This window comes from Lactuca virosa, chromosome 2 (assembly GCF_052849685.1).
Source record: "Lactuca virosa cultivar CGN04683 chromosome 2, Lactuca_virosa_CGN04683_v6, whole genome shotgun sequence".
Lineage (NCBI taxonomy): Eukaryota > Viridiplantae > Streptophyta > Magnoliopsida > Asterales > Asteraceae > Lactuca > Lactuca virosa.
Window position 1 is genome coordinate 22,557,189 of NC_136427.1, and position 25,045 is coordinate 22,582,233.

General features: G+C 37.0%; 2 protein-coding genes across 2 annotated transcripts; one reads left to right on the forward strand and one right to left on the reverse strand.

Annotated features, from left to right (window-relative positions):
- Positions 1-394: 394 nt before the first annotated feature.
- Positions 395-5,152, reverse strand: LOC145158959 (RING/FYVE/PHD zinc finger superfamily protein). Its single transcript, XM_079077819.1, has 10 exons — positions 4,102-5,152; positions 3,495-3,581; positions 3,272-3,403; positions 2,910-3,041; positions 1,645-1,710; positions 1,451-1,561; positions 1,274-1,369; positions 1,000-1,033; positions 778-848; positions 395-681 (listed from the first exon to the last, which is right to left on the reverse strand). Exons 1-10 carry the CDS (start codon positions 5,014-5,016, stop codon positions 604-606), a joined length of 1,722 nt encoding a protein of 573 aa, XP_078933945.1. The 5' UTR covers positions 5,017-5,152; the 3' UTR covers positions 395-603.
- A 16,317-nt stretch (positions 5,153-21,469) lies between these two features.
- On the forward strand, positions 21,470-24,228 carry LOC145157287 (uncharacterized). The gene is made up of 5 exons (XM_079076350.1): positions 21,470-21,553; positions 21,927-22,079; positions 22,158-22,407; positions 22,475-22,722; positions 24,223-24,228. The coding sequence occupies exons 1-5, from the start codon at positions 21,470-21,472 to the stop codon at positions 24,226-24,228; spliced, it is 741 nt and encodes a 246-aa protein (XP_078932476.1).
- The last annotated feature ends 817 nt before the right edge of the window (positions 24,229-25,045 follow it).

Consider the following 25,045-nt stretch of genomic DNA (forward strand, 5'->3'; position numbering starts at 1 on the left):
AATGGAATGAGATCTTCATATAGAAATCATACATACAATGGAGGGCAACAAGGAGTTGGGGAAGACAAGGGCCACTTCGACGAGGTAGAGATGTGTTGGTATCAAACAAAAATCACATTAATATTTGTACATTGTAGACACACCTCTTACAAAGTATGTCATCTAATTAAAGACTAAATATGTATAGTTAAACAAATTGAAGGAGCAAATATGAACGAAAAAAAAAATACTGACCAAATATATACAAATCAAAAGATATATTACCCTTTTAAATCATTATCCATATGTAAATTACACAAGTAATCTACAAAACAATATCTTTATTGGTTTATTTAATACAAAGTATAGAAACTCAGTATACTACTTACTAGTCACGATTAATTTGAGATTAAACTTACACAACACAAACACTTATTTCATAGAACAAATTTACAAACAAAAGTTAGAACGAAACCAAACCCCACAACCCAAACAAATCCAAGTTATTTAAAACCTTAATATAATACTTACTAGTCACAATGAATTATAGATTAAACCCTCCCCAAAAAAAATAAAAATAAAAATAAAAATAAAATGAACAATCCCCCATATCCATTGACCATGTCAACGTGCACTTACAAGAAACGGATGCTGGCAAACTCCACATTCTATGGTCTCAGATCCCGAGCTAGGAACTTGAACCTGTATTATATTATTTTACTTTTTTTTAACAAATATTCATATAAAATTTTAACCAAAAAAAGAAAATAAATAAATAAATAAATATATTTTTTTAACCTGTAAATGGACTGTACAGGTGGGACATGCAACTTCTTTCATCCGCCTGTTTGACCCTTCAAACTTGGAACCTGTTAACGAAAACATATGTAAAAAGACGTGAATGCCCTTCTTATGCTTTAATTTGTGGATTAGCTCGCGTTTTAGTTTTAGGGGTATATTTGGAAAGAAAAAACATGATTAGTTATAGAGATGCTAATGGATCATAATAATAATATATACCTGATGATGATTTGTGATTTCTTTCCAACTCCTCCTGTATGAAATTGTAAAATATTATTATATATTTATCAAAAAAAAAAAGGCTAAAAACATATGATGAATTGTTCAGATATTGAATTTTAGTACTTTTGTTTCATGAATCTCAACAAACTAAAAACCTAAATTATAATACTTATTCAAATATTACCATTGATAGAACAAAATAATTACTAAAACAAACATTTAATATGCTTTTAATAAATAAAGATATTTATAAAATAATAAATTAATTCACCTGAAGTTTCTTTGCAAGATCTTCATGACTATGCAAGCCAGATGATCGGCTTGCAGCAGATTCTTTTGCACTGCTCAAACGGTGAGTAACCTCCAGCTAAAAAATATAAATTTCCAAAAACAAATTTAAAAAAGAAATTATGAGAATTTATTTATAAAAGCCAAAATGCATACATACCATGCAACGATCACAAACACGAACTTGAGGGGCATTTTCTTCTGATGTAAGAGCAACTCTTCCATGGGTACATTTGTCACAAAATATATCTCCACAGTTTCGACAATGATGCTATAAAAATCAAGAAACAGTAAATAAAAATAAAAATATATTTAAAAAAAAAATGATGGAATAGGATTGAGGATTCCACTGACCTTCCTATTAAAAGCACTAAAGTCTGTTCCACAACCAGTACACTTTGTAACAGCCTCATCAGGTACCTACAAAAGTTTTATTATATTCATCATTTATCTTAAATAATAGTATTTTTCAATCTTTATATTTTCAATACTATTTCTATCAAAAAAAAACGACACTGCAAGTTCCAAAAATGTTAATTTGAAAAAGGGAAATTGTCAGGAAAGTCCCAATATTTTCGGGAAAGTTGCACTTTCGTCCCAAGTTTTTATTTTGAACATAAAAGTCCCGATTATTTCATTTTCGCTCAAATTAACAAAAAAGTGTTTTTTTTCTTTTATCATGAAATGACATGACTTTTATGTTCAAAAAAAAGAACTTGGGACTAAAGTGTAACTTTTCCAAAAATATTGGGACTTTTCTGACAGTTTCCCTTTGAAAAAGGGTTGAATGTAAGAAATAACAATGTAGTTTCATTTAACATAAAGGAATTTTCATTGCTATAATTGGATACATTTTTCATAGAATAATGTTCTAATATAAAAAATATGAAAAATACAATGCAATGCATAAATAAAAGAAAATAGCAATGTAGTTTCATTGATTTGTTATATTATTATTACTTTCATTCATTTCTATTATCACAATGTCACACTAAAATATAAAGCAATTTTCACTTCCATAATTGGGCAGATTTTTCAATATATAATATCCTAAAAAGAAAAACAATGTAAGTAAAAGGGTTAATCTCAAAAAAGACCTTATATTTTGTGTTTTTTTCCAGATTAAACCTCAAAATTATTTTTTGCCTGAAAAAGACCTTGTATTTTTTTATTTTTTCCGATCTGGCCCTTTTTAGTCATTTTTTCCAAAAAAAACTGTAAAATGTGAGCGTTTTTTTGAAAAAAACTAAAAAAGTTAAGGGTTTATTTGAAAGCGTTTAGAAGGTTGAGAGTGTTTTTCGGAAAAAATACGAAGTTGAGGGGTTTTTTAGGAAAAAAATATAAGGTTTTTTGAGGCAAAAAAGAAATTTGAGGTTTAATCCGGAAAAAACAAGGTCTTTTTTGAGATTAACCCCAAGTAAAATGATATAATTGGTTAGATTAAACAAAGTTTGTCAACCTAATAAGAAAAAAATAAAAAAGTGAAAGTAGAACACTATACTTATGAAGATTTTTCATAGTACAATGTAGCAAAAGACATAAATGAAAGTAGCATCTTGTATAAATTATAATAAACAAAAATAATGAAAGTTACTACAGATTAAAAAAAAAATGCTTACCCAATGATCTTTCTCCTCATTTGGAGGTTTAATTATATTCATCCAATCACCCAAACCCTTTTTCTTTTCAGATGACTGATCATTCACTTTAACAGCATCAGCAGGCCTGCTCCTTCCACCCATTTCCTTAACCTACAATTTTTTTTTTTAAAAAAAAATTAAAAATGTAAAACTAAAACTAGATTCAAGAACACAAGCACTCAACTCTATAACATAAAGCAAGAATTTCAAGAAAGAACCAGAGTCTCTATCTACCATTGTGAAAAACAAATGATATTTCTCAGATATGGAGAAGGGTTTTATGAAAAAAGTTGGAAGATAATAAAAAAAGTAATTTTTTTTTTTAGTTTGTAAGATGAAACCTGAATGGTTGCTGCTGTAACAGTGTCCAATAATGTGTTTGTAGTGTAACTATTGGATTGAAGCCTTATTCGCCTTGGCTCAATGTCTACAGAACTCTTTGACCAAAATGCAAAGGTGGATGAGTCATACACCTATAAAAATACATAAAGAAAAATATTATATTGTAACAGATGGAAAAGTTACAAACATAAAGAAAAGGAAAAGGATGAGGAAAGAACATACTTCACATCTTGTTACTGTATCAAGAGGATATATTCTTAAAGTTCGACTTGTAGATGGATCAAGCATTCGGATTCCATCCAATCCAATCTGAGAAAAGAAATATGGGATTCAGATTCACCATGAAATAGATGAGGAAAGAAGGTATTTCAAACTATTTGAGGATCAAAACTAGTGACTGGGTTATCAATAATTGTCTAGTGTTATATATTGAGAAAGAGATTTAGATTTAGTGCGTTTTCAAAGTGTTTTAAACAATTATAAGAACTATATTAACAGTTCTAATACGTTTTTTTTGGACCCCTATTATTTTCATTTATGGATTGGACTTGCTACTGTAATCAGCTACTCTATAGAGCTCTAAAGAAAGAAAATTTAATGATTATCCAAACTGCATGCCAGAATGTAGATCAATTCTGAATTAATCAACAGCAAAAGGCAGATAAACATATTGAATGTAGATGAGGACTAACAATCTAACATTATAAGACATAGTATAATGACACAATGCATAAAACTTCTCTACAAAAAAACCATTAAAGACAAACATACATACTATCCAGCACAAAGATTAATCAGCAAAAAAGTACAAAAGGTAGCTCCACCATACCTGGCAAAGAACATCCATGGTGCTCTGGCCACCACTTTCAGCCAACAATTTCACCCTGAACTTCTGTACCCCACCCTTAACATCTTCCCGTGTCTCAGCCTTTGGTACAGCCTTCACAATCTTGGGAGACGATACGGATGGTGAGTCCTTACCAGGTAAACCAATAGGACGCCCAAAATCATCAAAAATCACCTGTTCTTTCCAGGTAGAAGACTTTGGCGCAGTACCCCTAGAACCATAGGGTTCGACTTTACCCCCTTGATAAGCATAAACACCTTCACCATACCCATCACCTCCATACCCACCGCTTGATTCAAACCTAGACATCCCCACATCCGGTCGCTTCCCATAATAATCAACACTCCCTCCCCCGGCCCCCAGATCCGATGAGCTCCTACCGTAATTACCACCATAACCAGTCTCAAATTGACTCTCGTATACGGGACCCGGGACCTGACTAGGAACCGACGGTGGATTATTATACAGAGACGACGAGTACGGAAAGCTTGAACTGTGGTTCAGAGGGATAGTATTGTGAGGAATCGAAGACGCCGGTGGAGATGGGTAAGTGGGAGGCGTCTGATGATGATCATAAGGTGGATTATAAGGCTGTTGAGATTGATACGGAGTATGCGACGCTTCGAATTGGGGGAAACTTGAGGGTTGTGGATTAGGGTTTGGAGGGGGAGGAGCGTAAGACGGAGCAGTAGGAGGGAGAGGATCGGGATTCTGTTGAGGGTAAGGAGGATAGTAATCGGAGGTTGGAGGATGGTAAGTAGTGGTGTTGGTGAAGGGAGGTGCGGAGGCGTAAGTTACTGGAGGATGGTGGAGATCGGTGGTGATGGGATTAGGGTTTGGGTTTTGAGGGTAATTGTGATAATACGGAGTGGTGGAGGTGTAATCGCCTTGTTGCATGGTGGTTGCCGGTGGTTGCCGATTGATTGATTGATTGATGAATGATTAATGATGAAGAGGGTTTTCTTCTCGAGGTAAACGATGATCGATCCAGGAAATTGAGGAAGAAGTAACGCAAGATGATGTGTCCAAAGACAAATTGAAAAATATAATAATAATAAAGAAGAAAAAAGACATTACGAGAAGAGTAAATACACATTTGGTCCTATGATTTGCCCAAATTCACATATTTGGTCCTACTTTGGTTTTTCTAAATGAGTTTTTATGGTTTTGCTTTGTGAAATGGTGTTTATGAAATGAATGGATTAGCCCCTGAGGATCCTTCAATCCAATAGTAACTTTATGAGGATCACTCCAAGAAAAAATGTTTGCATTATGAGAACAATCTATTGATTGGAACACTAACCATAGAATTTTGAATAAAATAATAAAATACAAAACCATACCAAACCATATTCATCAAGACAAATATACGAACTTTGAACGATAAAAGATGAATTAAGCATTGTACATGTCCCCCATATTTGCACTAGAATGTAGCAACACCAAATAATTACTTATATAACCATGGGTTAGACAACAACCCAAGCAGGGTCGGCCCAACACATGGGCGACTTGGGCTTAGGCCCAGGGCATCAAAATTCTAGGGGCATAAAATAGTCCAAAAATGTCTATAGTATATATAATAGTGGCCCAAAATTATTAGCCCATCTTGTGATCTGATGTCTTCGGATGTAAGAAAGTAAGGGAACGACATGCACCAAACAACCATCCAATCGCATCGATTGTGTATCCGAGCATTCAAATGCGCATGGAAAAACGAATCGTCCTCTCGTGCCTAGAAACCTGATGTTGTCGATTCAGTAATTACAACCTGAACTATCTCATCTCTTTGATGTTAGATTTCTATTCATTACTCTCAATTTCTCATTATAAATCTCTCTAATTCTCTAAACTTGTTGGTTGCTACATTGAATAGTTCAATCGATCAAGTTCAGATTTTTTTTTCACTCTTTCGTTTTCAATTCCGATTCCCCACTTACTTGCTTGATTGGGTTCTATTTTTTTCCTGTATGAAGCAAGAGGAATACGAAAGAAGTAAGGCTGTAAGGACCTATTGGATTTGTATTTTTCCTGATTTTTGGTTTCTCTTCAACAGTTCAACTGATTTGGGCCATTGGGTGAGTTTGTTTTTTGTTAGTTTGTTTCAAATTTCAATTTTTTTCTTAATTTGTTTCTAATTTTGAATCTGATTTGTGGGTTTCTTCATTGTATCTTCTTAAGTGATTATTTTCTGTGATGTGAATGATAGAATCATGAGGCATATCTGATTTTGATTTATTTTGAATATTTGGAATTGGATAACGAAAGGACTGATTTCTTATTCCTCTTCAAGTGATTTGCGGATTTGGGTTAGTTCTCTACTTCTGTTCTTCTTATTTCAATTTTACTTTTTGTTTAACTCGAAATTTTTTGCCATCAACCTTTCTACACTTTTTTTTTGTTTCTTGTTTCTTTGATGTGAATTAGGTGGCTGATTTATTGAACTTCCGATTTCTGTTTATATTGAAACCTGACTTTGCTCAAAATATATTGCCTTGTGTTCTTGTTTCTAGAAATGTATAAATTTATTTCATCATGTTGTTATTAGACAGTTGTTTTGAAAAATTGTTTCCTATTTTTTATTTTTTGATTCATTTTGCTATTAATGAAGCTTAAGAAATAGTAAATAGTATTGGAGTTAAACTCAAATAGTAAATAGTGTTGGAGTTAAACAAATGCAATGTTTTGAATCTATGTTTGGTTTTTTGTTTGATGGCTCCAAATTAGTTTCTTTAGTTGATAATGAATTAAAAAAAATTGTTTAAATCTTGAGTCTAACTTGAAAATGGTGAAGAACATGATATTGATGGAATTGGTTTATTTATAGAGTTACAAATTTTGTAGAAAATGTTGTGGATGAAGCATACAAAGATGAAAATCTTTGGACATTTATTCAAATGATGGAGTACGAAAAAAGAATGGATATGTTCCTAATGTGTTGGTTGATATAAGATAATATTCACTAATGTCGGTTGGGGAAAACAGATTTCAAAATTGAAGTCCTTGAAATCGTATCTCCAAAGTACCATGACTCAATGGAATGTATTAGCGATTTTATTATCTCCAAAGTACAATGACTCAGTGGAATGGATTAGCAATTTTAAGTATCCAAGTGATATTTTACAAAATATTGATTATTGTAAATTAAGATATGTTTTCCTTCAAAAAAATACGTTAAGACACTGCTTAGCTGATTTTTGTAGGTTTTTGTTTGTCTTATATGTTTGATTATAAAATTTACTATATTTTTTATTTTGTAAATTTTTTATATATAAGGGCATAAAATTCTTATCTTGCCCTGGGTAGTAAAAAAAACATTGGATCGGCCCTGAACCCAAGATATGGAGTGAGATACCTACAAGGCACATCTCCAAACCAAATCAAATAACAATTGAATCCAACCCAAATTTGTGTGTTATGTAGACAATTTTTCGATGAATATGACATCCTTTCATCAACATCTTATAAATGTAATTGTCTTCAATTTGAAACTTGAACCTGTCCTTATCGAATTTGATCAATACTTTTCCCGGTGTGATTTTCAATGATAGATTTTGAAATCATGCAATGTTTTGACCTTTCTTTTGGTTAAAATCACCACCTCCTTTAAATTTCATTACCTAATCACTCTTACAATCAAAATCGATGAATTATAAGAGAAACTTGAGAGTAGCCAAATAAAGCATTAAGACCATTGAAACATGTGTTTAGGAAGGAGGAAACTCTGATGGCTACTACGACGATTTGTTGGTCCTCCGCCTTCGGTTCCTTTTCATTAGTATGAAGTAGAAGTATTGTAAGCGAGTAATTGTAGCATCCCTTAAAATTTGAATGAAAAATGTTGTATTGAATTTTAATGCAAAAGGAATATTTTGTCAAAAGTGGCAAAAGATATAAAATGTTAATCACAAAGTAGAGTAATACATTGTTATATGTTAAAACGATACTTAGAAATTGTCAAACTAACCACAATAATTTATTTAAGCAAGTTGGATTTTGTGATATTGGTTATAAGGATAAAATGAGAAATTTGGTTAAGTATCAAATCTGTTAAGCAGATTATGTCATGCATAATCTTGGATTACGCAACACGTCAAGACTTTTTGTGAAGGGGTTTTATAACATGCATGAGAGGTAAATAGTGCAAGTGTAACTGTAATGTCTCGATTTTCCAAGTAAAATTCTTGCATTAAACTTCTTATTGTTCGTAGACTTGGCCCGAGTACGCTGGGGGTACACAAGGTACGCACGACGTACTCTCATTTTCCTTGGAAATTTTTTCCAGAAAACGGTCCATTTTTTTGTAACTAAACGCAAAACAGTTTTCATTTTCCCTTTTCAGTTTTTGTTTTTCGTTTTCAGTTTTCATTGGAAAATTTAGAAAACGCGTTTAGTTAAAACTTATTCATTTTTCATTTTCAGTTTTAAAAAATTAGAAAACGCATTTAGATGTATATATTTCTATCGGTTTTCATTTTTAGAAAACAGTAGCGATGGTAGGGTGGGGGTGGGGGCAGTGGTGATGTCGATGATGGTGACGGTGGTGGCGGCGGTGGTGGTGATACTGGTGATGGGGTAGTGGCAGTGGTGGTGATGGTGATGGTGATGGTAGGTCGGTGATTGTGGTAGTGGTGTTGGGTGTGTGTGTGTATGTGTGTGTGTGTGTGTTTGTGGGGGTGGGTATGTATGTATATAGGGGTGGGTGTGTGTGTTTGTGAGGGTGTGGGTGGGGGTGGGGGTTAGGGTATGGGTGTGTGTGTGTGTGTTTGTGGGGGTGGGTGTGGGTGTATGTTTGTGGTTGTGTGTGTGTGTGTGGGGGGGGGGGGGGGTTTGTGGTGTGTGGGTGTGGGTGGGGGTTGGGGTAGATGTGTGTTTGTGGGGGTGGGCGGGTGTGTGGGTGTTTGTGGGTGAGTGTATGTGTGTGTGTGTGTTTGTGGGGGTGGGCTTGGTAGCGGGTGGGTGTGGGTAGGTAGGGGTGTGGTGGGTTGGGAGTGTTAAGGTGGGGGTAGGTAGAGGTGGGAATGGGTGTATGTTTATATTTTAGAAAAATTTTGGAATTAGAAAAATGTGAAAAAAAATGATTATTGTTTTTTCAAAAATTTCAAACTTCTTTGTAATTTTAAAAAACAGAAAATTTTCATTTTCCGTGAAAATTTTAGAAAAATAGACGAACTAAACGCGTTTTGAAACATCTCATTTTTCTTGGAAAATTTTTCAGGAAAACGACCCATTTTTCCGCAACTAAACGCACCCTTAGTATTTTCATCACCTTCTACATCCCACTTGATTTTAGCCTTCTGAAAAAAGATGCATAGTTTCCAATCTTTCAATTTGCTGCAACTCTTGTAAATAACTCAACCTAGTATGTTTTTCGGTATTAGAAACCTTAGCAGTCTCCATCTTCTTTTCAATCTCCTTTATAAGATCCAAAAATCTTTTTTTTTCTAGAGATTTCCTTACTTTTAACCTCTTTATTTCACACTTTCAACTTCCTATTAATGAATTTTATGTGATTGATTTACTGTTCAAATAGTTCTAATGATTATTTGTTGCATGCCACTATTTTATGTATTTAAGTTGATAAGAGATATTGATATATGAAAGACCCACACTTTCATATTTCTGAAAGACCCAAACTTTCATACTTGACAATTGTTACTCCAAAACATGCTACTTGCATATTAAATATATATATATATATATATATATATATATATATATATATATATATATATATATATTTCACGTTGATAACTTGTTTACATAAGACTGGATACAAACCGACTATTACAAATTTTTATATGTTACATAACTTCCCAGGATACTATAAGTTATACACACATGAGTACAAAATACAATAGTTTCAAACTATTCAAAATCTTCCAACAGTATACGATGATATTGGTTACTTATCTCCTGCAAATTTGTTAAACATTGAGAGGGGTAAGCGATGACGCTTAGTGAGTTCAACAATAGATACAATATAACGTTATACCATATATATATATATATATATATATATATATATATATATATATACATACACTTCAATATGGCAGAAGCAAAGAGGAACAAGAAACAACAATGGCATATATGAATCATGTGACAAACTTTCCATATCAATCAATGATTTGATTCAAAGATATACGATCAATAAAGCTTCGGCCCAAATGGCACAGAAGACATACACTTTCTGATTTAAACATTTCGGTAGATTTCAGGCTGAAAGCCCTGTCTAACCTTCTGTCAATACCATAGAATAGAAGTCATTCTCGTACGAGACATGCTCTACATGGCCAGAGGCTACATACCAGTACCACCGTGAATCTAAGTCCTTTCAGTGATCACATGGTCAAAGGTATAGCTTTGCTATCATAAATAGCGGAAATAATAACAACCGAAAAGCACATAGCACATATAACACATAACATACAATTGTTCCTATATACTGAACTCGCCGTGAAATAACTGGGGGTTAAAATAGTAATTTGGGCTGCACTTCGTTACTATAATTGACTTTCTTCAATGAAAACCGGGAGTTTTCTTGAAAACCGGGCCCTACGAGGGTTGGGCTTCAAACCGAAAAGAAAATTTATCGGGCTCTTCGGGAACTTCGGGGCGTGTTTCGGGCGTTGGAAATAATCCCGGGGCTTCGGGGGAAGTTGAAATAGTGGAAATATGAGTTTAGGGGTGAAAAAGGGGCATTTTCTCAAAATTAGCCGGGAGGTCTCGCACCCTTTATATAGGTGCGACCCTTGGATCCGAAGCAAGAGGAAGGGAACACGTGCCTCGCATGCGAGGTGCCAGGTGGTGGTTCGGTTCGCAAGCGGACACGGATATGGCAGATGGCGCACTTGGATTGGACCGAGCCTTCGGTGCGAGGGGATGCGACACGGGTCGGACAGCTGGCCTCGGATGACTCAGCGGCATCGGACACACGGAAGCTTCTCGGGCGAGGTGACGTGGCCGAAGTCAGGCCATGCGATTTTTCTCGGATTTCGTAATTATTCTCGATTTTTGTGCTAAAAACTTCTAAAATCCATAACTTTCGCATATGAGCTCCGTTTTTGACGTTCTTTATATGCACGCATAGGGAAAATTACGCTCTACAACTTTCGTTTAGACTTCGTCGGCTAATTTTGACTTTAATTTTTATATTATTATTTTTTAACAGACCGGGACAGGAAATCCGTTAAAAATTCATAACTTCTTCATCCGACGTCCGTTTTCGTCAGACTTTTTACCGTTGTGCTACTAATGATGAGACCTTCGATTCTCGTTTAGGTCATGTCGGCTAAAAATCACTCGATCTAAAATTCGAGTTTTTAGCTGTCTACTGCTAAGCTGAAACTTCGAAAAATCATAACTGCCTCATACGAAGTCAGATTTGGGCGTTCTTTTTATACCTACTCTCGGTTTAACGAACACTACGAGTTTCGTTTAGATCACTAAGGCCAAAAAATAGTTTATCAAAAACTCACTTTTTACGACATTCGGCCCCGTGCCGGTTTGTCGTGAAACTTCGACAGGTCATAACTTCTTCGTTATAACTCGGATTTCGGCATTCTTTATATATCCGTAGTTCTTGTCACGCCCACTACAAGTTTCTTAATAGATATCGGCTTTATCTAAAATTAAATTTTGACGCTCATTTTTATTCTTAATTAATTAAACCCTAATAATTAAGCATAAAACACATAATATTCACATAATTCCTTTTCATTTCTTCAAAATGAGTTACAAAGGTTAACCTAGACTATAATGTCGATATTAATGCCTAGCCTAGAAACACGGGCATTACAATTCTCTCCCCCTTAGGATGATTCCGTCCCCAGAATCACACATTAGCAAACAAATGCGGGTAGCGACTTATCATGTCACTCTCCGTTTCCCAAGTAAGATTTGGCCCATTCGTATGTTTCCAATGCACAAGCACTAAATCGACCATCTTGCGTCGCAACTTCTTAGTCTTACGGTCAACGATTGCCTCAGGTTCTTCGATCAACCTCTTGTTTTCATCCAACCTTAACTCAGAAATGGGAATTATGTCGGGCACATCTCCCGTGAACTTTCTCAAATAGCACACATGAAAGGTATTATGAATACCCTCCAGTTCTTCCGGTAATTCTAGCTTGTAAGCTTGATTCTCGATCCTCTAAAGAACTTTAAATGGTCCAATAAACCTTGGACTCAACTTTCCCCTCTTACTAAATCTTATAAGTCCCTTCCACGGTGAGACTTTAAGTAAAACTGAATCTCCAACTTCGAAGGATATCGGTTGTCTTTTCTTGTCAGCATAACTCTTTTGTCGATCTTGAGCAGCTAACATCCTTTCCCTTATCACTTTCAACTTTTCAGCAGTCTGATGGACTATTTCAGGTCCCATAAACTGCTTTTCCCCAGCTTCCAACCAGCATGATGACGTTCGACACTTCTCCCCATACAAAGCGTGATAAGGTGCCATCTTGATGCTCGAGTGGAAACTATTATTATATGAAAATTCTACTAGAGGTAAGTGTTCATCCCAATTACCTTTGAATTCTAGGGTACATGCTCTCAGCATATCCTCCAACGTTTGAATCGTTCGTTCGCTTTGACCATCGGTTTGAGGATGGTAAGTTGTACTCAAACACAACTTGGTACCCAATTCCTCTTGTAGACTTCTCCAAAACCTTGAGGTAAAACGGATGTCACGATCGGATACAATCGTTAACGGAACACCGTGAAGCCTCACAATTTCCTTCACGTAAGAATTCGCAAGTTTATCCATAGACCATTTCTCGTTAGCGGCTATGAAATACGCATTCTTAGTGAAGCGATCAACGACCACCCAAATCTGTTCCTTGTTCTGGGCAGTTTAGTCACAAAATCCATGGTAATGTCCTCCCATTTACCCATGGGTACAGGTAAAGGTTCTAAACTCCCATACGGTTTCTGATGTTGTGCCTTAACCCTAGCACATGTTACACACTCGGCCACATACTTAGCAACATCGAGTTTCATCGTCGGCCACCAGTAATAAGGTTTTAAATCCCTATGCATTTTTGTACTGCCTGGATGAATCGAGTACATGGTTTTGTGAGCTTCTTCCATCAGAAGACCTCTTACTCCTCCCGTCTTAGGTACCCAAATCCTATCTTTGAATACCTTCAATCCATGACCGTTTGTATCAAACACCAACGTTTTTCCCAAATGTTCCTCCTTTCGGTCATTCTTTTCTAAAGCTTCCTCCTAAGCTTTCTTTATACTTTCCACAATTGTCGAGACGACTTCAATTCTCAGTGCTCTTGGCCTTCTCTTTTCAAGATTTACCTTCCGACTGAGAGCATCATCAACAACATTTGCTTTACCAGGGTGGTAAAGTATCTCACAGTCGTAGTCCTTGAGTAGTTCCAGCCAGTGCCGCTGTCTCATGTTCAATTCCTTCTGATTAAAGAGATATTGAAGACTCTGATCAGTGAAAAGTTTACACTTAGTACCATAAAGATAATGCCTCCATATCTTTAAGGCGAACACTACCGCTGCCAACTCCAGATCATGAGTGGGGTAGTTCTTTTCATGCTCTTTCAACTGCCTCGATGCATACGCTATCACTTTATCCCTTTGGGTCAGAACACATCCTAACCCAACTCCAGAGGCATCACTATAGACTGCGAAGTCATCAACTCCTTCAGGTAACGAAAGAATCGGTGCTTCACACAGTCTCTTCTTTAACTTTTCAAAAGCTTCCTTATGCTTTTCATTCCAAGCATAAGTAGCTCCTTTGTGGGTCAAAGCTGTTAATGGAGTAGCGATCGAAGAAAAGCCTTGGATAAATCGGCGATAATATCCGGCTAATCCCAAAAAGCTTCGAATCTCCGTAGGACTTTTTGGTTGTTCCCACTTCATCACAGCTTCAATCTTTGCTGGGTTAACCATTATTCCTTCTTGGTTAACCACATGACCTAAAAATTGGACTTCTTGAATCCAAAATTCACAGTTGGAGAACTTTGCATACAACTTCTCCTTTTTCAAGACTTCTAGCACTTCACGCAGATGCTTGTCATGCTCCTGTTGCTTTTCGAATAGATCAAGATATCGTCTATGAATACTATCACAGATTTATCAAGGTATGGTTTACAAACCCTGTTCATCAAATCCATGAAAGCTGCTGGGGCATTGGTTAATCCGAACGACATAACCAAAAATTCATAGTGTCCATGTCTTGTTCTGAATGCAGTCTTTTCGATAACCTGTTCCCTCACCTTTAGTTGATGGTATTGATATCGCAATAATTATACATATATTTCGAGCGATATTTATGTATTTTTAGCTATATTTTGGTATGATTTAAGATAAAAGGTACTTATAAAGTTTGAAATTCCATTTTACAGCTAAAAATCATTTCTGAGGAAAAAGGAGAAGAAAACATGCAAAAATCCGCAAAAAGAAGTGAAAGAAATTACACGAAGAAAAACGAGATCAAAAAGTCAAAGAATTCAAAGATAGCCGCGTTGGAAAGACGAGAAAAACAAAATATAAATATAAAAAGAATTTAATTTAATTAATGAGGTTTAATTAAAATAAATTATTGGGAATTAATTATTTAATTTCTAAATAATTTATATTAATTAAATTAATTTAATTTAATTTAATTTGCAAAAAGAAAAAAAATAAAAAAAGAAACAAAAAATTCGGATTTAGCCCAAAACCCGGAGCCCAAAGACGGCCTGATCCGTCCACCAGAAGACCCGAACCGAATCCGAGATCCGACCCGTCCGCCCCGCGTCCAAATGCCCTCACAAACTGATCTGGTACACGACCCGACCCAGAGATCCGAACCGGGTTTAGACCCGCGTGTTTTATCGCCTGTGACGTCATCGGTGACGTCATCGAAATCCGATCCGCGCCCAGTTCCGACCCGATCCGACCCGACCTCCGATTCGTTTTACCTCACATGCAGATCCGCGCCTCGACCCGGATTCCGACCCAAATTCGATTCGGTACTGTTCATTGGCAATACGACGTCGTTTTGAGTACCAGATTTGCCAATTCCGATTCCATTACGTTTTTAACCATTTTTTCCCCACTTTTTCCTATTCTAAACTCATTCCTTTCCAACCAATACTCAATAATTCACCACCTTTAAACTTTCCAACCATTTATTCCCATCTTTTTATTTCTTTTGAATTCTTTTTCATTAGATCCAATCTCAATTCATTTCTTTTTGGTATTTAATTCTTCCAATTTTTACTATAAATACCACCATTTTTCACCAAAAAAAGAAAAGAGAGGACATTGAATCATACACTTTGATACACAAATTTCTCCATACAATTTCTTACCATATCACCACTATACCAAATTCCATCCAACCTTTGAACCACAATTGGGGATTCAAGAGTCAAAAAGCTAAGGAATTGAAGATTGCAGTGGCATTAGGGACTACATCGGGTTTGTTTTATCGACATGTTTAACATTCTCAATATGTTTTCTATGTATGTTGTAACCTTAGTTATAAGCTAAATTCTCTTTGCTTTCACTTGGATAATGAAACCTTGAAAATATGATTTGATTTATATTATTCGGATATTAATTGTTATTTATTTTATCATGCATATTTGATCATTTATTTGTATATGTTAAGTTTTTGTAATTAATTTTCCCATAACTAAGTTAATATTTTTAAAAGATCACTTTAATTATATTATCTTGAATCATAAATTTTTCATAACCATTGATATTTATGACTAGTAAAGGACAATATTCTAGGAATTGGGCAAAATAAAATACTAAAAATTTAACATGTATATTTTATATCGTACGACCAACTTACGATTCCTATTTGTTTTACTACCACTAAAATGAATAGTTTGATCAAATGTTTGCATGATACGAATTAATTATTGTTAATAAAATTGTTAATTGCATGACAATTGTTTTTAATTAATTTTATTATCAAAACGGTAAAAAATTTAGATCATGATTTTTAACCAATTTTAGAAATCGGTAAATAACTAATAATATCCATTGCACTTAATATAAATCATTCATTACTAAAAGGTGGAATTAAATCTAAGTGAAAGCATCCTTATCATTCTTGATTCTTAAAAACCAATTCTTGTTCTATATTTATTTTACACTTTAATTGTTAAGATTCTCATTATTGTCTTGTTACTAAAAAATTCCCCCAAGTTACTTATCTTTTAAGTTAATTAGCGACAAATAGTTTAAATGTAAATCATACTCGTTTCCCCAAGTGTTCGACATCCGTTCTTACCATTGCTATATTACATATTCAATTAGGTACACTTGCGTAAGTCGTGTAGTAAATTCTAGCATCGGTAATTTCAACCTTATAAATTTAAGACTAGAGTGAATTTTACACATCAGTATCCTGACCTAAGATCGATCTTCGAGAAATAGCTCGAACCTTGTAACTGGTCGAACATGTCATCGATCCTCGGCAACGGATACTTGTTCTTTATTGTCGCTTTATTCAGCTCTCTGTAATCGATGCACATTCTCATGCTCTCGTCTTTCTTCTTTACAAATAACACAAGGGCTCCCCAGGGTGATGAACTAGGTCGAATGAAACCTTTGTCCAATAACTCCTGAAGTTGTGTCATAAGTTCTTTCATTTCGGTTGGCGCTAATCGATATGGTGCTTTTGCTATCGGCGTCGTTCCTGGTAACAAGTCGATACGAAACTCAACTTGTCTATCAGGGGGCAATCCGGGAAGATCTTCGGGAAAGACTTCTGGATATTCACACACCACCGGAATATTCTGCACCTCCTTCTTTTCCTTCTTAGCATCGATCACGAACGCTAAATATGATGTACACCCCTTGGCCAAACACTTTCTGGCTTTCATTAAGGAAATGATTCCAGAATTTACTCTGCGTTTGTCTCCATACACCATAAATGACTCTTTCCCTGGCGGGTTTACTTCTACTATTTTCTGCCTACACAATATTTCGGCATCATTGGCGCTAAGCCAATCCATTCCTAAAACTATGTCGAAACCATTTAACTCGATAGACAATAATTCCTCGTGGAACTTATTCCCATCCAAGTCAATGATGATGTTTTTCATACAATGGCTAACATGTACAAACTTGCCACTAGCAATTTCGACTAATAAAGCATTAACTAGTCTATCAACAGGCAAAGCTAGTTTTCTACCAAATTCATGCGAAATAAAGGAGTAATTGGCTCCAGAATCAAACAAAATTTGGACAGGCAATTCATTTACGAGAAAGGTACCTGAAGCGACATCGACTTCTTCTTTTGCAGCTTCACGGGTCATCTGAAAGGCTCTCACCTTCGGCTTTGGTGGTAGATTGGGCTTTGCTGCATCCTTCCTCTTTGGACAGTCTTTAAAAACATGTCCTTCTTCACGACACTCAAAACATACCCTCTTGTCGGACGGACACATGTTGGCATAATGCCCAGTCTTTCCACATTTGTAGCAAGTCACCCCCTCGCTACATTTCCCAGAGTGCTTTTTCTTGCACTTCTCACACCATTTCACTTCACCTGCTCCTCCTCCAAACTTCTTAGACTTAGAAAATTTGCTTTTCTTATTGGAACCTGAAGTTCCTTCAAATTTTCTCTTTTCACCAACTTCTGCCCTCTCCAGACCCTTCTCTCTGATCTGAACCTCAACATTCTTAGCAGCCCAGATGGCGGCTTTTAAAGTGGTTGCTTGCTTAACCATCGGACCAAAGTCCGCTGGTAATCCGAGGGCAAACTTGTTAACCTTAGAGAGTTCAGTTGGAACTAGGTAAGGAACAAGCTTCATCTTTTCCGTAAAACTAGCAGCGTATTCAGTAACGCTCATCTTTCCCTTCTTTAAATTCTGGAACTCATTGTTGATTTCCAGAAGATCCTGCTCAGAGCAGTATTGCAATTTCAGCTGTACCACAAAGTCTTCCCAAGACATCTTGCTAGCTTCTCCCTTGGGCATGGAATCAGCTAGTAACTTCCACCAGCTCAGCACACCAGATTTTAATAGAGGAATTGCAAGTGTGGTCTTTTGTTTGTTGCTGCACTCACAGCTTTCAAACATCGTCTCCATTTCGGAGATCTAATTCATAACTTCCACCGGCGTCGGACTCCCAGATAGACACGGTGGTTTAGATGCCATGAAATCTTTATATTTGCACCCGCGTCCATCAACTCCTCCATCCTGGTTGTTTTGTCTAACTATCGGTGGGTTGGCTTGACCAAGAGTCCCACTGTAGTTCCCTCCTACTAATTGCCCTTCATTCAATTCGGGCAGTTCAACAGGTATCGTAGTTTCCTCCCTATTCTGTTGTAGTAATCGCCTGGTCTCCTCCATTTGGCGATCTAACATCATCTGCATCATTGCTTGTACCCCAGCCATCGTCATTGGCTCAGGTGTAGCTCCTACAACAGGTACTTGCTCAACTACTTGAGGTTGAGGTTGTCGTTCCCTGTTTCCGTTTGCGTTTGCAACTCCACTGCGAGTTCTTGCCATTACAATCTATATACCGAATAAGGCGAATTTAGGTCTTTATCCTCGATAGGTATTTAAATTCCCTTATCACTCCGAAACGTTTACATGTTAGTTCTAATCTTGTAATCATACGCTTAGAATCCTACACACATAAGGTTTCCAGATCCGGTCGACAACAGACCATAGATCCGAACAAATAATGGCACATATGGCAAACACATAGCATTTAGCACATAAGGGCATTTTAGGCATCTTTCCTAAAATAAACTAGTGCTCGTGTCTAAAATATGGTAGACACTCATCTCACAATCATCACTTAGCATTCTAAGTTTAAGTCTAGAAATCCTACAATTTCTTAGTTTGCTTAAACTAATGCTTTGATACCAACTGTGACATCCCCTAATTTCTCGGCCAGAAAAGACCGATTTAATTTATGCTTTTTAAAATCAAATCAGAGACATCTTTATAAAAGATGTTGCGGAATTGGTCCCCAAAACAAAATATGATAAAAGTTTGTCAAAACCTTTCTTTAAGAAATATATAATTTCATTTCATATCAAAACCTCGGGATGTCATGTACCGATACAGACCAAAAGCATAAACAAGACATTATAAGCCTTTCAACAGTTATATACAACTACTGGCCTATAATCCAAAAATATCACGTCATCCTCCGACTATGCTCGGGATCCACTACCTGTAACATAAAAAGCTGAGTGGGTCAGGCTTGGGAGCCTGGTGAGCATATAGGGTTTTCAACCCACAATAATAATAAACTTATTAAGTTCATCGATCAACAATAACACTGATTACCCGTTCCCGTTATCCTCACTTTACGTCCCTAAACACTTTTCACAAGGGACCTAGCCTAAAGAATATCATCGGGATGGACACTACTGCTAAGGGGTTTCCTCAGCCATACATGTCCTAAAGGCAACCATGAGGGGGATTGGAGTACAGCGAATGAACGCCTAAGTTCATTAACACCTACAGGTTGCGGGTCTGCTAGCGTTTCCTACTGGACTGTCTAGAAAGTCTGTGGTCGTCATCCAAACTCCGCTAGATGACTGAATCACAAATCACATCGAGGCTTCTCATCATTTTATTTCATCACACACCAACTATCTACCCATGTTCTACCCAACATATTTGTAGATAAAAATACTTATACTGTTTAAAACTTGTATAAAACATCAACTCAACAGTCATCTTAAATAAACAATTAATATATTTACACATAGCACGTATTTTAAGGTAAATACTTCATATCTATGTGTAAAATGAAAGTGACTATACACTCACTTGATTTGATGATAATCAGATAGCAATCCGTTTCCTAAAACGTTCGTTTCTAATAAAACCGGGAGTTTTATTCAGAAACCGGGCTCTGCGAGGGTCGGGCTTCGAAACCGAAAAGATAAATTTTTCCGGGCTTCTCGGGCTCTTCGTGGCGTATTTCGGGGGTTATAATTGATACCGGGGTTTTGGGGAATGTTAAGATGAAGAAAATATGGAAAAAGGGGCTAAATATGGCAAAATTCCAAAACTAACCGAGAAGGCTCGCATACCCCTTCTATTTATACGGTCCGAAGTCGGTTCATGAGGTGGGGTCCGTAAGCGAGGGTGCGCAGGTGCTCGCACATGGGTTGCGCATGCAAAGGCCTCGCTGTCCTCTCCTGATTGGACCGAGGTCTAGTGGTCCGAGGTAGAGGGGTCTGTGGCTCGCTGCGAGGGCTTGGTCACGTGAAAGAGGACACACGTCGGACAGGCATTGGACCGCTTCAGCAGCTCGGATGACTCAACCTCATTTCGGACACGTGGCACATGCGAGGCGAGGACACGTGGCCGAAGTCCACGTGTGCGAAAATTCCCGGGTTTGGCATTATTCCTCGATTTTCGCGCCAAAACTTCTAAAATCCATAACTTTGGCATACGAGCTCTGTTTTTGATGTTCTTTATATGCACGCGTAGGTAAAATTACGCTCTACAACTTTCGTTTAGACTTCGTCGACTAATTTTGACTTTAATTTTTATATTATTATTTTTTAACAGACCGGGACAGAAAATCCGTTAAAAATTCATAACTTCTTCATCCGACGTCCGTTTTCGTTAGACTTTTTACCGTTGTGCTACTAATGACGAGACCTTCGATTCTCGTTTAGGTCGTGTCGGCTAAAAATCACTCGATCTAAAATTCGAGTTTTTAGCTGTCTACTACTAAGCTGAAACTTCGAAAAATCATAACTTCTTCATACGAAGTCAGATTTGGGCGTTCTTTTTATAACTACTCTCGGTTTAACGAACACTACGAGTTTCGTTTAGATCACTAAGGCCAAAAAGTATTTTATCAAAAACTCACTTTTTACGACATTCGGCCCCGTGCCGGTTTGTCGCGAAACTTCGACAGGTCATAACTTCTTCGTTATAACTCGGATTTCGGCATTCTTTATATACCCGTAATCCTTGTCACGCCCACTACAAGTTTCTTAATAGATATCGGCATCATCTAAAATTAAATTTTGACGCTTATTTTTATTTTTAATTAATTAAACCCTAATAATTAAGCATAAAACACATAATTCACATAATATTCACATAATTCCTTTTCATTTCTTCAAAATGAGTTACAAAGGTTAACCTAGACTATAATGTCGATATTAATGCCTAGCCTAGAAACACGGGCATTACACAAAGTGGGACCAAGTCATAAGAAAAAGAAAGTCAAAGATAGTTCTATTCATAAATGCCCATGGGTCCTACTAGTGAGTAAGTGGAAAAAAGACATTAACTGGACTGTTAAGACCTATGAAAATCAACATACATGTCTTCAAACAAGGAAAATTAGGGCATGCAACTACAAGTTTCGCTCTGAACAGATTATTGACACAATGGAGTCAAACGCAGAAATACCACTTAGAGCATTACGTGAGATGCTTGAGAAGAAATACCAAGTTGGATTGTCAGACATGGAAGTTCATAGGGCGAAACAAAAACCCTGGAATCAATTGAGGGAGATTTTGCTGCCCAATACTCGTGTCTAAGAGACTACTTACAGGAGGTGCAGACTAGAAATCCAAACACCACTGTTAAACTTCAAGTGCAAAGTGAACCATGTTACACATCTGAGACCAGGGTATTTGAACGGGTATACATTTGTCTTGGTCCACTGAAAAATGGATTTGCAGCAGGGAAAAGAGATTTACTAGGGCTTGATGGTGCATTCATGAAGGGTCCATACCATGGGATGATCCTGACAGCAGTGTGCATAATCATATTTTAGTATTTCATTAATGTTTGACCATAGTTAACTGTTTGCTTATTACTATGTTTGACATGATAATTTAGGGTTTAGATGGGAACAACTGCACATACCCTTTGGCATATGCAGTTGTTGAAGCAGAGAACTTTAACTTATGGACCTGGTTTTTAACTAACTTAGGAGATGATCTTGGTTTGTATGCAAACTCTAACTTCACTTTCATATCAGACAGACAGAAGGTAAATAAAGTTCTCCATTCATTTTCACTTGCATGTTTTTACAATTCAATAAGCAACTTCACTCTTTTGATGATTTAGGGGTTATTGCCTGCACTTGAGAAACTTTTCCCAGCAGCAGAGCATAGATATTACCTAAGGCATCTTCATGAGAACATGAAACGTAAATGGAGGGGCAAGGAATTCAAGGATTGTCTTTGGAATTGTGCAACATGTACCACCATATCACAATTCAACAGTGCCATGGAAGAACTAAAGAAACTTAATAGTGAAGCATATGACTGGCTTAATTCTATTCCCCCTAAGCACTGGTCCAGATCCCACTTCTTAGGTATATAATATTATGTTGATAAGTGTATAATTTTTAAATATAATCTAATACAGTTGTGTTTTATCAGGGAGGGCACATTGTGATGCTTTGTTGAATAATATGTGTGAGAGTTTGAATAACAAGATAGTGCAGGGTCGTGATAAGCCAATTATCAGTTGCTTGGAGTTTATTAAGAAGTATATCATGAGGAAAATTGTCATGGTTCCAAAAGAAATTGACAAAGCTAATGGCCCATTAACTCCTACAGCCACTAAGACCCTTCAGAAAATTAAAGAAATGGCAGTACAGTGTAGGACAGTGTTCTGTGGCAATGGTGTAACACCCATAAAAATCAAGCCAATTTAAAACTTTTTCAAACATCCAAAACCATTCGTTATTACAAAATGTTTTCAAAATAGTTTAATATCAGAGTATCCCTGAAACCATAAGTCCAAAACACGAGGATGTGTACGGTCATGCCTTCGCCTTGCCGAGACATCTGAAGCACCTGAAACAATAAACTGAAACCGTAAGCACAAAGCTTAGTGAATTCCACCAAAATACCCATACACACAACAATACACATATAATCACAAACAACATACTATGAGTCCAGTCAACCATCGGGTTGGAATACCCCAGGCCCTCAACCATCCGGTTGGAATGCCAACATACTATGGGTCCAATCATCCTCTGGATGGAATACCTCAGGCCCACAACCAACAGGTTGGAATGCCCACATACTATGAGTCCAATCATCCTCGGGATGGAATACTCACGCCCTACAACCAATAGGTTGGAATGCCCAGGTCTATTGGCTTTCGCACAAAGCAGATAAGCCTCAACCACCAATCAAACATGTGCACATATAACAAATAATCACATAACAATCTATAGACAGACAAATCGATCTAACAGATCATAACAACATAGTAGCATCCTATCTACCAAGATACCGATTTAGCGGATCATAACAACATATAACATCCTATCTACCAGGATACTGATCTAACGGATCATAACAACATATAACATCCTATCTACCAGGATACTGATCTAACAGATCACAATAGCATAATAACATAATACCATCCTATCTACCAAGATACTGATCTAACATATCGTAATAGCATAATACCATCCTATCTACCAGGATATTGATCTAACAGATCATACTAGCATAACATATCAGGATAACAATCCAAAAGGTCGGCCTTGGTGCCTTAGACCCTTAAGTATAGTGAGGAAAACTCACCTGGCACTGCTGAAGTCCCGCAGATAAAACTCCAGCTGCTGGTTGACAGATTCTCGAACTGTCAACATCAAACAATACCCAATTAATAATTAGGTACCAAGCCCAAGGTCCAACTCACACTCCAAAGACCCAAAAGTCAAGTAATGGGCCAAAGCCCAACATATGGCCTAATTTTCCAAATTGGGCCCAGACCTCTACATGGTCTTTCCTTAAGGCCCATTTAATTATTCTAGTCCAAACTCTTGGTATTCCCATGGCCCAATATCACATAATCATTAAGGCCCAATTATGGCCCATCTATGGCCAAAATTTCCAAATTGGGCCCAAAACTCTCACATGGGCATTATCCTAAAACTCATACAATTATTTAGTCCATTTACTTATTCTTGGAAATCCCATTAATAGTCCAATCACCAAAGCCCAATAGAAAGGCCCAACTCAAGGCCCAAGTGAAATTAGAGTTTCCACATGAAATGACGATTAAGGTTAAGTGTTTCTTACTTAACCCATTAAGGACTTAATCCCTTAAGTCCAATATTGCCTTAGCTTAATTTGCCAATGATTATTAATTATTATTTTAGGTTTAATAATTAATTCTCGTGCGGTCCCGATAAAATCCCAAAATTAGGGTTTCAAGGCATTAGGGTTTTCCAACTCAAATACTAGCCCATTAATCAAATGGTTGGGCTTTCAGATCAATTGGGCTTCATTGGGCCATTAGGGTTTCATTGGGCCCATTTTGTCCAAGCATCCCTAAACGAGTCAAAACGCAAACAAGGCACACCGCCACCCAACACGGCGGCTGGTGGCGGCAGCCACCACCTCACGGTGGTGGTTATAAGCTTTTTATTATTATTCCGGCCGATTACAATTTTACAATTAACTTCCAAAAACTCAAATAAACACACACACAAAGCCGCACTGTGGCGGCAGGCGGTGGCCGGAAGTGCTAGCCACCACCTCACGGTGGTGGTGGTGGCTCACTTTTGTTTCCAGTTTACACAAACCACACACACTCTTAATGCAATTTAACAACAATACACACACACGCCTAAATACAAAGCAAAAACACGCACACATCCACCTTCCACGGTCGCCGTTGGCAACGAAAGAATGGCAGCAGGCGGCCATTGGCGGCACAACCGTTGTCACGACGATAGGCAACAGCTCACGACGATAGGGCGCTAATAGATGGCGAAAGGTGGCCGGAGAAGCACCGACGACTGCAGGGATGGTGACTTCGAACGACGACAGTCGCAACAAAAGGACAGGACCTGCTGGTGGTCCCCGTCGTCACCAGAAAACAACTATAGCATTGGAGGGCGTCATGGACATCGGCGGCTGCTGGACAGGACGATGGCGAAGGACAGTCGGAGTGGCACCGGCGAAACGAATGAGGACATT

What these genes read in the sequence shown, in the direction of transcription:
- LOC145158959 (XM_079077819.1), bottom strand. Translation starts at nt 5,016, where the DNA reads ATGCAACAAGGCGATTACACCTCCACCACTCCGTATTATCACAATTAC. An exon ending in TTAGTGCTTTTAATAGGAAG is followed by an intron (nt 1,562 to 1,644) that starts GTCAGTGGAATC and finishes TGATTTTTATAG; the next exon opens with CATCATTGTCGAAACTGTGG. An exon ending in CCTGTACAGTCCATTTACAG is followed by an intron (nt 682 to 777) that starts GTTAAAAAAATA and finishes AATATAATACAG; the next exon opens with GTTCAAGTTCCTAGCTCGGG.
- LOC145157287 (XM_079076350.1), top strand. Translation starts at nt 21,470, where the DNA reads ATGGAGTCAAACGCAGAAATACCACTTAGAGCATTACGTGAGATGCTT. An exon ending in TTGGATTGTCAGACATGGAA is followed by an intron (nt 21,554 to 21,926) that starts GTTCATAGGGCG and finishes ATGATAATTTAG; the next exon opens with GGTTTAGATGGGAACAACTG. An exon ending in GTCCAGATCCCACTTCTTAG is followed by an intron (nt 22,408 to 22,474) that starts GTATATAATATT and finishes GTGTTTTATCAG; the next exon opens with GGAGGGCACATTGTGATGCT.